This window comes from Tenrec ecaudatus, chromosome 12 (genome assembly GCF_050624435.1).
Source record: "Tenrec ecaudatus isolate mTenEca1 chromosome 12, mTenEca1.hap1, whole genome shotgun sequence".
In the NCBI taxonomy this organism is placed as follows: domain Eukaryota; kingdom Metazoa; phylum Chordata; class Mammalia; order Afrosoricida; family Tenrecidae; genus Tenrec; species Tenrec ecaudatus.
In genome coordinates this window covers 5,982,773-5,998,667 of record NC_134541.1, presented here as the reverse complement: position 1 = coordinate 5,998,667, position 15,895 = coordinate 5,982,773, and the positions used below count along the sequence as shown (strand labels likewise).

The window sequence follows — 15,895 nt, the reverse complement described above, 5'->3', positions numbered from 1 at the left end:
ACTTCACAGTAATCAAAAAAAATATTTTATATCCCTTTCTAATGACAAGAAACCCTATTCTATTATTTACTGTTATTCTTCCCTGCAAAAACAAAACACTTCTATACCAGGACTGTCCATGGGTGAACAAATACTCCTTTCTGACTGTATATTTTGATATCCAAAAACCAGATTTTTCAGGTGTGTCATTGCATTACTTTACCCGTTTACTTAAAAACTACACCATTTTTTTCTTCAAAATGAAAACGTTTCTCTTTAAAAAATGTTTTGTTTTGTTTTATCTAATACTGAGACCTGATGGAGTAGTAGTCACAGCTGAGCTGGTAATGAAAAGGTATCTCTATCTATCTATCTATCTATCTATCTATCTATCTATCTATCTATCTATCTATCTATCTATCTATCAATGAAAATATGTGGAGGAACAGTTCCGAGCCCGCTGGAGCAGTCGCGTAGGCAGGACTCTCAAGGCACCTTTACTGGTAACCAGCTTGCTTAAAATGATTGAAGTAGCTGAGATCTTGGTAGAAGAAAAGGACGTTCCGTCTAGAGCCGAGTGGCCGGTTCTTCAGAACTCCTCCGGACGCACCGTCCTAGCGCCACCCTCACCCCCAAGGCAAGATGCGGCAGCTCAAAGGGAAGCCCAAGAAGGAGACGTCCAGGGACAAGAAGGCGCAGAAGCAGGCCATGCAGGAAGCCCGGCAGCAGATCACCACGGTGGTGCTGCCCACGCCGGTCGTGGTCGTGCTGCTGATCGTGGTGTTTGTGTACGTGGCCACGCGCCCCACTACCACAGAGTGAGCCCCACTGGCACTTGCCTGCAGGGAGAGGCGGCGAGGGAGGGGGGAAGCAAGCAAATGGCTGTCATATTCAGGGGTTTCCAAGATGCTGAGCTCCCAGCAGGAGCTCCCTGTCTTCTCTGGTCTTTGACTTGATTAAAGTTTCTCCGCGTTTCTTGGAAGGGAATAGGGAACGTTGTATCAGTGAATGTGCCATACACCTCAGGGTCCACTCCATGTGCCTTTCCACGTTCAGAGAAGTGTGGAGGTGTCTTCTTCTCATGGGAAATTGGTCGGTAGCCCCGCCTGGCAAGAGGAGTTGTCTCGGGGTCACGAGTCAATTGGAATCCATGTCCCCCCTATCCCCGTTGTTTTGAACATGAACCTTTCCTACACGTGTTCACGATTTCCAAAGGGACTGTATTTCTTTTCCGTGCTTCATGTGATTTGAAATATGTCGACTTTAAAAGTGAAATATTTATTTTTGGAATAAAGGAGACAATAACCTTAAAAAAAGAAAATATGTGTATTTGTTTATATATGTATATATACGTTCATAAAATAAGGAAGTAGAGACTTTGGTTCTCTACTTAAATCTTACCTCAGTACAAGAACAGTTTGTTCTAACAATGTGGACTTGTATCATACCCACCTTCCTGACATGATCACTGAAGACAAAATGGATACACAAGCAAATGCTGTGAAGAAATCTGATGGTGTATGGCTATCAAAAGATATAGCATCTGGGAACTTAAAGGCTTGTAATTAAACACAGGGAATCAAAGAAGCCCACATGGAAGAAGCACACCAGCTTGTATGATCATGAGGTTTCGACGAGAAGAGATATCAGAAATTAAAAAAAAACATGCAACCAAATCAATATGAAGAATGGATGTAGTAGAAACCCAAAGCCCACCAGCAAGACAATTGGACAGTCCCTATCAGAAGGGCCACACAGAAGGGATGATAAATCCAGGGTGTAGTATGGCACTGATGAACCCCACAACTATGCTCTAGTTCTTTAAGATTTCCTATTACTACTATTAGGGTCTTTATGTAATATACCTCCTTTATCATGTTAGAGTTGCATATGTTCATTTTTATATTTAAGACAGCTTGGTATATAGTAATCAAAATAGAGGACCCCTCAGAGACAGTGACAGGAGTAATGGTTCCCTGAGGGGATGGGAAATTGGGGGAGAAGAGGGAGAAAGTTGATAGCACTGATGATTATATAAGCTAACCCAATGGGATTGAACAACAAAACTGTACAGGAAGGGAAGGCATATATTGGAATGAGTAAGATATGTGAATGAAAATATTATATAAATATTTTTAAAGGGGGGTAGTTGTCTAGGAGACCCAGGAACAGGAGATTCAGGCCAAATTCCAGTATCCCCAAGCAGCTTCTTAACTGAGAATATAGGTCCAGGGCCTTGGTGAAATCAGGGGGCGCCTCCCCTAGAGGTCCCACACTTCCTGGAACAGCTGCCAGGCAGAGGCATCAGGACACGGTGAATTCCTGGCCAATGCACCAGAATGTTGTGGGTTCAAAAAATGACAGCCACTATAATGTCTTGATAATTTAGAAGAGTAGTTGGTTAAAACAGGAGTGCTAGAATCTAAAGGTGATTCACTGATTGCAGTCCTAAGTGGACATTTTAGTCCATGTTTATTTATTTATTTTAAAAGCATTTTATTGGGGACTCTTACATACATCCATTGTGTCCAGCACATCTATATATCTGTTGTCATCATCATTTTGAAAACATTTTATTTCTACTTGAGCCCTTGGGATCAGCTCATTTCCCACCCCCACCCCGCCTTTTAGTTCGTCTTTAAAGGCAAAAAATCATTTAACATTTGTCTACACTAAAGTAAGTATGTACAGAAACAAACAATAACTTCAAAAGAACAAGTAAGCATTTCAAGGTACATCTGTTATCAAAAAGGAAACAATACCAGAATTCAAAGAGCAAGAAAACATTGCAAGGTAAGAATAGACGATAAGGTCCTGAACCCGTGAACATGAGAGTACACTTAATTAATCACCAGTAGAGATATCCCAGAAGGGAAAGGGGAATAGGCAGGTCAACTAGAAGTCAGCTTTCTGAGATGGGAGGGGAAAGTGGGCAAGTCATCTAGCAACTAACAAATATGGAGCTTCTTACAGTTAATGCATGGATTGTTTAAGAGCTGTAAGAGCTCCCCCCCCCCCAATGTCTTTTTATATGTGTGTGCTTTCCTTTGGTCAGTTTACTTCAGGGTGAAGGGATAGGCAATACACCACCAGAGGGAGGTCAGAAAATATTAAGAGGAAGGTGAAGACAGTGGGAGGCGGGTCAGAGGAAAAGATGACATGAGTAAAGGACTCACACACCATCTTGCAATGACAGTGATCTACACATGGATGTACAGACAGACGCACAGGGGGAGTGAGGGGGGAAAGGAGAGTGGGATTCTAAACTTATGAATATAAATGAGGGTTCTTCAGTTCATGGGAAAATAGGATTAAATCATGTAAAATTTCCACTAACTTTTTGAAGCCCCCCATATAGGTTCCACAAGAGGTATTTCTACTAGGATATTTACCTGTGCTCCAAATATTTCCGTGCCTGGGAAGAGGCCATAAGGGCAAAGTGCTGAAAACTAAGAGAGAACCAAACAACTTATGAGGAGTCATGGGCCTCAGGCACTTAAGACAATGATCTCGGGAGGCATCGAAGTCAACTGGCTTCACATAGTCCATTGTTCAAAAAGAGTTCTACATCTTATCTTGGTGAGTACTGACTGAGCTCTTCGGATAAAATAAGTAGCTCTATATATAGCAACTGGTGCTTTCTGTCCATCTGGAGAAGTGTGAAGAAAGTAGAGGATTTTTAAGAACAATCAGACTAATGGACGCTTCAAGTATCAGTCTCTTATACCCTGAGGTCAGAGGAACTGGATCATGGCTGGCTATTACTGCCAGCTGATCTGAAAGGCATCACATTAGGAACTGGATTGGGTGGGACAAATATGTGGATCAACACTTAAAATTAAAAACAAAAAAGTCTTATTGGTTACATAAAGGCAGATGGACTCTACCCAAGACCATGATCCTTAGTCACCTTTCAGGTTTGGAGGTGAGCTTCACCCACCAGGTCAGTTTTCCACCCAACAATGGACAGATCTATGGGTGGAACAGGAACATTAGGGAGGTGTGCCTTAGAATAGTCAACCCTGTGAGATCAAAAGGTCAGCGTAGCAGGAGAGCACTCAGAAGGGTGAGGAAAGAAGGGATAACACGGGGAGGAAAGGGGATGAATGATGGCACAATATGAGGGCAGCCCTCAACAACATGAGCCACAATGCACGTGAACTATGGAAGAAAGAGCTGCTCTGCTCTGTCAACTTTCATCCAACCACACAATGAAAGGCTGAAAAGAGGAAAAGAACAAGAAAGAAAGGACCCATTGAAGGTTTTTAAAATTCCGTTTCCAGACATTTCTTATAGCACTATCTCCACAGCACTGAAAAAATTGACAAGTGAATGAAACGGCATTGTCTTTAAAAAGCAAATGATTTTATTTTAAAACAACATAATTATACACTATTAACTTACCAATAAAATGATGTGATACTATATCTTTATATAAAAGTGGTGGTACAGTGGTGGTTGGTAGGGTACCAAGGAGACGATGTCAAGGAGACCATGAAGAAAAAGAATGTTTGGAAACTGGTTGTGGTAGCAATTGTATATTGTACTCTATGTGAATGATATGTGTATTACAACCTGACTAATAAAAAAAGGCTTTGCAGGAAAAGCCTGACACACACTTCTTACATATGTAAGGTTTCTCTCAAGTGTGTCATCTGGTGTGTGATGAGAGGTGACTTTTGGCTAAAGCCTCGCCCACAGTCTTTACATACATAAGGTCTCTCACCAGTGTGTGTCCTCTGGTGTCTGATGAGAGTTGATTTTCGGCTGAAACCTCGTCCACACTCATTGCACACATGTGGCTTCTCCCCAGAATGTATCCTCTGGTGTGTGATGACATTTGCTTTGCAGGAAAAGCCTGAACCACACTCTTCACACATGTAAGGTTTCTCCCCTGAGTGTGTCATCTGATGTGTGATGAGAGTTGACTTTTGGCTAAAGCCTCGCCCACATTCCTTACATACATAAGGTCTCTCACCTGTGTGTGTCCTCTGGTGTCTGATGAGAGTGGACTTTCGGCTGAAGCCTCGTCCACACTCCATGCACACATGTGGCTTCTCCCCAGAGTGTATCCTCTGGTGTTTATTAAGATCTGACTTCCAGGGAAAGGCTCGCCCACACTCATTACACACATGGGGTTTTTCCCCTGAGTGTATCCTCTGGTGCTTATTCAGATGTCCCTTTCTGCTAAAGCCTCCCCCACATTCCTTACACATGTAAGGTTTCTCGCTTGAATGTGTCCTCTGATGTGCGATGAGAATTGACTTGTCACTAAAGCCTCGCCCGCATTCCGGACATATATAAGGTTTCTCACCTGTGTGGGTTCTGTGGTGTGTGATGAGAGTTGACTTGTCTCTAAAGCCTCGCCCACATTCCTTACACACATGTGGTTTCTCTCCAGAGTGTATCGTCTGATGTTTTTTGAGATGTGACTGTTGGCTAAAGGCTCGCCCACACTCCTTGCACAGATGTGGCTTCTCCCCTGAATGTGTCCTCCGGTGTATGATGAGAGTTGATTTTAGCCTAAAGGCTCGCCAACACACATTGCACACATGTGGTTTCTCCCCTGAATGTATCCTTTGGTGTTTGATGAGATCTGATTTCCAGCTAAAGGCTCGCCCACACTCCTTACACACATATGGTTTCTCTCCCGAGTGTATCCTCTGGTGTGCAATGAGAGTCGACTTTGGGCTAAAGCCTCGCCCACATATCTTACACATGTAAGGTTTCTCTGCTGAGTGGGTCCTCTGTTGACTAAGGAAAAAGGATTCCTGTGTAAGGCCTTGGTAGCACTCACTGGATAACTGTGACTTCTGAGAGGGGGCCATCTGGTTTGTAAAGTCTAATTTCAGACTGCAGTCTGGTTCATCCTCTCTACAAGTAATTACTCCAAACCTTGAGGTTTCTAATCTCTTCAAACCCTTGTCTGTTTCCCCACAGTTTTTTTCACTTGGGGCTGAGTTGGCCTCCACTGCCATCACTGTGTTGCCTTCCCTGGGGCTTGCTGACTCACCCCAGGTTGGACTGAATAAAGCCCATGAGGTCTCCCTCTCCTCTGTGCTCCCACACAAGGGTTTGGAAACTTCTCTTTCCAGTCCTTCTGTGTTTTCACTGGTGCAGTTCTGATCAGAATCCTGATGCTCTGGATGCCCTGGGCTGGACTCTCCTGGATGCAAGTGATCCTCTGTATACAAGTCCGGGAAGATCTGAAGCACATGCTGCCAGAGGAATTGCTGACAAGGGAAATCCAGGAGGCAGGAGAAACAGGAATAGATTTGTGATTTTGGTTCTACAGGAGAGAGAAAATTCTATTAGGGCAGCAGTGAGTAGGGCTGCTTGGACATTGCTGCTCTCTCTTATGACAGCATCTGCCTGGTGGAGTATCAAGAAAACACACACACACACACACACACACACACACACACACACACACACACACTCGATTACTAGCTGAAAGGGTGATGGTTCAGAAGGTGGCCTAGTGATTTTCAATCAATCTGCATCTAGAGGGCCATAGGCCGAGGGAGCTGTGCTAATCCATCTTGGTGAACATATGTGTTCACTCAAAGTCGGAGTACTCTTGATGGCACTAACAATCCTACACTCACAGTTGTCATTCACCATATATCAAACACAATTTATTTCTCCACCAACCGGTCATCCATGTTCCATTTTTATCAAGTGCCCTTCTTATTGCAATCCAGAAGGACTCCAGGTAGAGCAGTGGCTAAAGCGCTGGGCTGCCATCCAAATAGATGATACCTCAAACCCAGCAACAGCTCCGTGGTAGAACTGTGCTGCAGTCTGCTTCTAGAGAAATTCACAGCCTGGGAAACCCTAATGGGTCAGATCTACCATGTTCTATAAGGCTGCTGTGAGTTGGTATCAACTCAATGACAATGGGTTTACTTACTGAAATCCAGATAACCCACGCTCAAAACCTTTGCAACATGTCAGCCAGATTAGAATTCCTCAAGGAAGGATCAGATATTGCTTCTGCTCTGTAAACAGCTTCTCCTACGCCTGGCCTGTTCTTTCTCCTAAAGCCCTCTAAGCCACAGGCACTCACAGTGATATATCCTGTCCTTATCCTTTTGCTATTACTGGGAAATAACAGTTCCTATGATTACATAGAAATCTTCATGATTTTTCTTATTATAAAGATGGACTGATGAAATATGAAGCCACTCAGTCTGATGGGCCTCAGATATAGGAGACAGTCTCTGTGTGAAAATGTCAGAGGTGTAGCACTTGAATATGACCATCTTTGAGTGAATGATCAGGATTGGTCGATGGATGAGTAACATGATTTGGCAGTCAGTCCTTCCTCCAACCTTCAATTGTTAAATCAGTTCTTAGAGTAGCCATCCTCCCCATGGGTGAATCTACTTCTCCTCGAGGGGTGATAATTCATTACAGTGGCCACAGAGAACTCGCAGACCATACTTAGAGTTAGGTGGTAGACTAAAGGACAGGCCACAGCTCAGGATCAGGAGGGATTTCAGCAGCGTCTCCCTTCTTCAGTTCAGCAGCCCTCAGCTGCTCTCTACTGTGCAGGTGTCCTGTCAGCCTCCTGAGCAAAACACTCTTCTCGAATGTCCCCACTAACTTACACATGCACCGTGTGAGACCTGGGGCTGCTGTCTCTGTCCCTGGGCCGATTCCAGGTCTCTCACTGTGTCCAGTTTTCAGTCTCTTTCAGAGTTTCTTTGTCCGCTTTTTGTTTTCTCTCTTCTCTTTCCTTTCTGCTACTTCTACTCTAGAACACCCCTCTGTGGGGCTGTATGATCTTGCAGTTAGCCCAATTCTGAAACTACAGGGCTTCCAGGGCTCCTTACTCCTCAGAAAAATTCCCGCCATTACCACCGATCCCTTTTGCAAACATGCCATTTGCTCAGGAGTCTGTAGACACTTCTCTAACACAGTTTGTTAGTTAACCCCTTCAGGTGGCATTGCAATTGCAGGGCAACACTTTACAGTTTATGACCAAACAGAAAAATATCAAAACCATCTTGTTTAACAGCTTAATCCTTGAAATGAAACAAACATAGGCAGTAGCTATGTATGCATACATGTATAGGATGGGACATGCACAAAAATGTTTGTGTGCTGCAAATGTCTTCATGTATGTAATAAAGCACACAAGTGGCACTTATGGCGACTCACTGGTTTGAAGTTGTCCCCATGGTAAGGGGTCAATTGAGTCTAGTAGCATAACATAGTTCATAAAGATGATGTTCCAAAACCAGGTTTGGTATGTAGAACCAGGTCTCATTTTTGGGCACACAGTAGGGCTCCAATAAACATGTGCAAAGGTAAAAGAGAAAACAGCACATTCTCACCCAAAGAGAGTAAATTCCTATAAATCTCCAGCATCACGTCTCCATACAGGTTCTTCTGCTCAGAGCTCAGTGTCTTCCATTCTGCCTCCGAGAAAAGCACAGTGACATCCTCGATTGTAACTGGCTCCTAGAATGAGTAAGAAATCAATGCAGCAAAACAGCACCAACTCCCACGATCAGAGTTCACTGGGGCTCTGAAGAATCTGCATCTGAGGAACTTCATCTAGCTAGTTCCAAAGCAAGCTTTCCATAGCAAGTTCTTCATACATGGTGAACATGCCTGTACTCCAGATTTGTTACAAAAATCTGTGGAGAGCACAAATTATCCGGAACCACAGCACCAGGTGAGCAACACTTGGACAGGAAGGAACTCCTCCTGGAATCAGGTGTGTTACCCTCAGCTGTCTTTTAACCTCAAAAGAACTTAGTATTCCCCATCAGGCAACTGGATCACAAACATCTTCTAGGAACAACTAAAAGGAAGGGATCCATCAGAACATCATCTTTGGTTTTCACGAGAGTTTAACTGTTGACCCTGAAGAGTCTACATATAAAGAAGTTCATCTAATTCTTTCTGAGCACATAGTTCTTTGGTCATGCCTGTATACCTAGATCTGTGAGGAGCAAAGAGGCATACTGAGCAGAGGCATTGGGGCAAACTATCAAACCCAGCAGAGATGTAGGGTGCCTTGGGAGGAGTGTTTGGTGTCAGAACAGGGAAAGGACAATGGAGGGTAGAGGCATGGGTGACCGTTGCCTGGTAGAAATTGGCCTTGAACTGGGTTCAAAGTTAGATATTCCTTCTCCATACAGGGGAGGTCAGATGTAGCATCCATGTTTTCCCAGTGAGCCCAAGGGCAGATAAGTTGCACGCAGGCTTGCTTAAGGAAAAAGGGACTCTCCAAACTTGTTGCCACCAGGCTGTTGTGTGAACTCTCAAACTTGAACCGAAAATCTGTCCATGTGGCAATTTGAAAGATAGTACCTTTGAAGTTCTTAGGTCTGACCTAGTTCTCTGTGAATAGGGTCAAAGAGAAAGAGGCTTTTACTCCTGTAAAGACTGACGGAATCAGAAACCCACAGAAGCAGTTTTTCTCTGTTCCATAGGGTTGCTGAAGTTGGAATAGACTTGGTGACAGTAAGTTTGAGTTTCTGAATCAGAGAAAGAAATCCAGTGTGGGCAGCTAATGCCAGAAGTGAACAGGAACATGGAAAAGTGCATATTCTGATATTTTACATTTATTGACACTGGATCACATGCTTAGGACAAAGACTGCCCATTACAGATGCCTGCTGAAGCTACATGATGGTAACTGGAAAAAAATTGATTGTTATTATGCTATTTCTACCGTTTAAAAAGATCAATAATTAAAAAGCAAAAAGAAGCCCAGTATAGAGGACAGAGGATATTATGTCCACAGTTGCACAGTGACCTTGTTGTACAGTGGTTAGTAATTCAAAACCACTAGCCACTACAGGGGAGAAAGATGAGGCTCTTGATTGCATTAAAGATTTACATGCCCTGAGTGCTGAGTCATTGGGAAAATTGATGTCATCAGTGTAATTGCCTTATAAGAGGGAATAGCCCCCTGATAAAACCCAGAAAAAATTTCCCCAAAGTTATGTATTTTATTTTACAAAACAATAATACCATCTTCAAAGTACTCTGCATTACACTCATCAACTCTGAGATAACATTCTTGGAAAGATTTTTCAAGCACATCCGTGTGGATGGCTGACAGCACCTCCCTCATTTTTTTCTTCGCTCTTCTACATCATCAAATTGCTATCAGTTCATGTATCTCTTCATTTGTGGAAACAGAAAGAAGTTACCCCGGCTATCAAAAGATATAGCGTCTGGGGTCATCTAGCTGAGAAGCAACAAAGCCCACATGGAAGAAGCACACCAGCTTGTGTGATCATGAGGTGAAGGGATCAGGTATCACACATCGAAGAACAAAGATCATATCATCGTGTGCTCACCTTCCTAATACAATTGCTGAAGACAAATGGGTGCATAAGCAAAAGTGGTAAAGAAAACTGATGGTGCCCAGCTATCAAAAGATATAGCATCTGGGGTCTTAAAGGCTTGAAGGTAAACAAGTGGCCATCTAGCTCAGAAGCAACAAAGCCCACATAGAAGCACCCCAGCCTGTGTGATCACGAGGTGTTGAAGGGATCAGGTATCAAAGAACAAAAGAAAAATATCAAATCATTGTGAATAAGGGGGAGTGCAGAGTGGGCACCCAAAGCCCATTTGTAGGCCACTGGACATCCTCTTACAGAGGGCTGGGAGGAGGAGATGAGCCAGTCAGGGTGCAGTATAGCAATGATGAAACATAAAACTTTCCTCTAGTTCCTAAGTGCCTCCCTGGGGCCCCCACTATCATGATCCCAATTCTACCTTACAAATCTGGCTAGGTCAGAGGATGTACACTGGTACAGATAGGAACTGGAAACAGGGAATCCAGTACAGATGATCCCTTCAGGACCAGTGCTGAGAGTGGTGATACCGGGAGGGTGGGGTAGAAAGCGGGAACCAGTTACAAGAAACTACATATAACCTCCTCCTTGGGGGATGGACAACAGAAAAGTGGGTGAGGGGAGTGGGTAAGATGTGACAAAATAATAATTTATAAATTATCATGGGTTCATGAGGGAGGGGGAGCTTGGAAGGTGGGGGGGTGAAATGAGCTGATAACAGGGCTCAAGCAGAAAGCAAATGTTTTGAGAATGATGATAGCAACAAATATACAAATGTGCTTGACATAACGGATGGATGTATGGATTATGATAAGAGTTGTACGAGCCCCCAATAAAATGATTAAAAAGTTGCATGGAGCAAGGTTAGGAGAGTAAAGTGCATGGAGCACAAAAACCGGCGCACTCAGATGGCTGTGTAAGCAGGTGCACTGTCATGGCAAAACCAGTGCCCCATCTGCCACAAACCAGGCCTTATTTTGCCCCCTACTGTTATATAATCTTTTCAGAGCCTCTAAATAGAAAGCTTGCTTAACAGATTGACCTGGCAGAACAGACTCCAAAAGCACTATGAGTCAATATTTTTGTCTGAGAAGGTGGCAGTCATCCAGAACAAGGGTTGTCATCAATTGAAATTTCACCTTTTCTGAAATGAGAAAACCACTCGTACGTTTGAGTTCTTTCCAAAGTGCTGTCCCTGTAACAACAGTTTCTGCGGAATTTTTCTTGAGCAGGAACCAAAATTTCACAGCCCCGTGCTATTCTCTTCAATTGTAAAATACCAAAAACAAGGTTAGAGCCAAACTGCTTTTACATGAAAATTCACTGTGACCAGAGAGAACATTCTCAGGCAATGCCACTGGGTGCACTAATCCATAAGTTGCAAGATGCTTGCCTAGTGAAAACATGCGTACTACAAAGCTCTGCCTCACCCAGCACAATTCCAGTTTTGAGGGGGGTATCCCGTTATATGCCCTGGTAGTGATTTACAATGTTGTACTTTTTTTCTTTATATGGGTTTTTGTTTTCCGGCCTTTAGCTTGTTTCTTTCTTTTTAGGTGACAGGAGAAAAGAATTTATTGAGTCCTCAGCCCTAGTTCTCCTTCTCCTGCAGTCTTGGTTCCCCGGAGCCGCCCAGTCCAGCGAGTAGCAATGAGACCCACTTTGCGACCAGCAGGGGCATCTCTGCGGATGGTTGAGGGCTTGCCAGTGGGCTGATGGTTACCACCTCCGAAGGGATGTTCCACAGGGTTCATGGCCACACCCCGCACTGGAGGCCAGCAGTTCCTCTTGGCCTTATACTTGTGATAGGCCCGACCAGCCTTCAGGATGGGCTTGTCTATGCGACCACCACTGGCCACATCAGTCACAGCTCTGTCGGCAGAGGAGACGACCTTCTTGGAACCCAAGGGCAGCTTTACTAAGGTTTTCTTGGTCTCAGGATTGTGGGAGATAACAGTGGCATAGTTCCAGGAGGCCCGAGCTAGCTTGCCTCGGTCTCCAGGCTTCTCCTCCAGACAGCACACGATGGTGCCCTCAGGCATGGTGCCCACCGGGAGAATATTGCCGATGTTGAGCTGGGCCTTTTTGCTGCAGTACACAAACTGGCTGGTGTATGCCTTCAGCTGCGACGAACAGTTCGGTTCATTTCTTAAACCGGTAGGGGTCTCTGAAGATCACCTTGGCGAGGGGCGCGCTGCAGCCCGGGTCGTGGATAATGCCCTTCACTATGCCCTTGATGTAGCCGTGCCGCTCGGCGAAGTCCACGGCGCGCAGTTGTGCAGCGCCCTTAAGATGCTTCACATGCGCATGGAAGCCGATGACGCAAACCATGGCGGCAGTTCTGCTTTCAAGCAAAGCCCGAAGAGAGCTAGCCCAATGCAAGAACAGTTCATTCTAATAACATGGCCCTGCTCCATACTGGCCTATGTGAAATGATCACTGAAGAAACGGGTACTACAGCAAAGTGTAGTGAAAAGAACAGATAGTGCCCGACTGTCAATCACAATAGTATCTAGGGAATTAAAGGTTTGAATTCAAATATGCAGTCATCTAATCAAGGAGTCAACAAGTCCACATGGAAGAAGCACACCAGCTTGTATGACTCACAGATGGCAGTAACACAATTCAAATATAAGGACGGGCAAAGTATCAGAGCTGCAATTATGAACACTCAATTTGTGGAAGGCAGGGTGTGGAGGACGGTGGGAGCCCACAACCCATCTGCAGAGTAGCTTAGTCAGTTTAAGCCTCTGCAGATCTCGTCTAGCCACAGGCAAAGGTTTGGAACAGCCTTATTAGCAAACATAGATCACTGTAATCCTGATCATGCTGGATCAAGCTTGATACTTACGTGGCCAGCTGACCTCCTAGATACAACCTAAATTTGTCCCAGATGCTAGGATCTCTTGCTTACTCCATGTCAAAAATTCCTTCCCTGGTTTTCAAATACTGATGGAAGTCTTTTCTTTCTTGCTCATTCATTGTTGGTATTTTTCATTACTATTGTTTTATCCTTATCACTTCATTTTGGTTTTGTTTTTTACTGTTTCTGTTGTGTTTACCAGTTGTGAAGAACAGGAGTGCATGCATAGAGATAATAACTGATGCAAGATTTCTGGCTTTTTAAATCATTTTATTGGGGGCTTGTACAGCTCTTATCACACTCCATACATCCATCGTGTCAAGCACATTTGTACATTTGTTGCCATCATTTTCAAAATATGTTCCTTCTACTTGAGCCCTTGGTATCAGCTTCTCCTCTTCCCCCTCCCTCATGAACCCTTGATAATTTATAAATTATTAATATCTTCTCATGTCTTACACTAAGCAATGTCTTCCTTCACCCACTTTTCTGTTGTCCATCCCCCAGGAAGGGGGTTATAAGTAGAACATTGTAATCAGTTCCCCTTTTCTCCCCAACCTTTCCCTTCCCCTCCTGGTATCTCTACTCTCATGATTGGTCCTGAGGGGTTGATTTGTTCTGGATTCCCTGTGTTTCCAGCTCTTATCTGTACCAGTGTACATCCTCTAGTCTAGCTGAATTTGTAAGGTAAAATTGGAATCAGGATAGTTGTGAGGAGGAAGCATTAAAGAACTGGTGGACATTTGTATGTTTCCTCAGTGCTATACTGCACCCTGTTTGGCTTGTCTCCTCCCTGAGACCCTTCTGTGAAGGGATGTCCAGTTGCCTACAGATGGACTTTGGGTCTCCACTCTGCACATCTCCTCATTCACAGTGATGTGATTTTTTATTCTGGGTCTTTGCTGATGCAAGGTTCTGTAGGGAATGTAGGCTTGGAGAAGCGGTGAGGAAGCACTACAACTGAATGTGATTACACAACTGATTTTACAGGTGACTTAATAAGGGGGTGGGGGATAAAATGTCCTGAAATTAATTGTGGTAATGATTGTACACTTTTTTTTAACATGATCGAACAATTACCGCATATACTCAAATACAAGCCGACCCAAGTATAAGCCGAAGTACCTAATTATTACTGGGAAACCAGAAAAACTGACTGACACAAGTATAAGCCTAGGGTGGAAAATGCAGAAGCTATTGGTGAGTTTCAATAATCAAAACAAATGAAAATAAAATTACTAAAAATTGAGACATCAGTGGGATAATGTATTTAAATATTTATTTTAAATAAAAAACATAAATAAAAGGTCAAGTCATTTAACATTAATAAACCAGCACAGTAAGTGGAAAATAGGTTCAACAAAACAATACGGTATCAACAATGATACCTTAAGAGTACTATTCCCTGAGCTCAATCAGCAACCAAGCTAAAATGTAAAGAGTTAAAATCCTTCAAAACTGGATTCCTCATCATCATCCGTATCCCAATGCAGAGCTTCAGCTGGTGTGAGGTCATCATAGATGCTGTCCTCACTGAGATCGCTGTCATCACCATCACAGCTGTCATTTTCATACAAAGCGCAGTCTTCACTGCCATCCATAGCATTACTAATACAACATTTCTGGAAGGCATGTCGCACCATGTCTTCTGGAATGTCTTCCCATGCATCTCAAACCCACTTTGCTATTAACTCTATGTCAGGCTTTACGAGATTTCCTCCTTTTGTTAGTCGAGCTTGACCAGATGACATCCATTCATGCCACATCCTTCACACACGGTCTTTAAAAGGCTTATTCAAAGATACACGTCATAAGACGGCTTTGATTGGTTAGATGTGAGTAAACAAACATTCATAGCCCTGCAGTGTCAGCGGGACTTTGCATGAACAGCGGAGAAACGGCAATCACCCGCAAGATAACAGGCGCTCATCCCATTATCTCTGGGGGTCCCAGTGAGATGTTACACCTTGCTGGGGTACCACTGACCCATGTATAAGCCGAACCACAGTTTTTCAGCACATTTTTGTGCTGAAAAGCTCAGCTTATACACGAGTATATACGGTAAATTGAATGCTATGTGGATTATGTCCCAATAAAAACTGAAAAAATAAAAAGATTTACAGTCTCAGAAACCTATAGGGGCAGTTCTACCCTATCCTATAAGATCCCAATGAATAGCAATCAACTCTCTGGCAGTGATGTGGATTATTTTGTAGAATAATTTAGTTAGAAGTACATTAAAAATTATAATCCCCTTTAAAAAATAGATTTCTTTTTAGAATTCCCTGGATTCTTAATATTAATCTGGGGTAGGTTTCCAGGAACCAAAATAAAATGTAAACATTACTAATAGGTGAGTGATGGGTAAACATAATAATGGGGTAAGAGGAAAACGAAAAGTAGGGGAAAACGTAAATATATGTATTTGTTTATATAAGTATATATAAGCAAATGCAACAGGTAAGCAGATGATGCTGAGCCTCTACTTCTAGCTTACCCCAGTACAAGAATGGTTTGTTCTAATAATGAGGTAGTGTATGATCCTCACCTTCCTGACAGAATCGCTGAAGACAAAACGGTTGTAGAAGCAAATGTGGTGAAGAAAGCTGACAGTGCCCAGCTATTAAAGGATATAGCATTGGGGTCTTAAAGGCTTGTAGTTAAACAAGCAGTCATCTAGCAGGGAAGCAACAAAGCCAACATGGAAGAAGCACAGCAACCTGTGTGA

General features: G+C 43.4%; 1 protein-coding gene and 1 pseudogene across 1 annotated transcript in view; both read right to left on the bottom strand.

Moving 5' to 3' along the window:
* Positions 1-4,337: 4,337 nt before the first annotated feature.
* The window catches only part of LOC142423224 (uncharacterized), a 33,964-nt gene continuing 22,406 nt past the window's right edge, over positions 4,338-15,895 (bottom strand). Inside the window, 3 exon segments of the mRNA XM_075528450.1 lie at positions 4,338-4,622; positions 4,624-6,268; positions 8,322-8,448. Of these exon segments, the coding sequence (XP_075384565.1) occupies positions 4,559-4,622; positions 4,624-6,268; positions 8,322-8,448 (1,836 nt within the window). The 3' untranslated portion in view covers positions 4,338-4,558.
* Positions 11,879-12,635, bottom strand: LOC142422186 (large ribosomal subunit protein uL2-like; annotated as a pseudogene).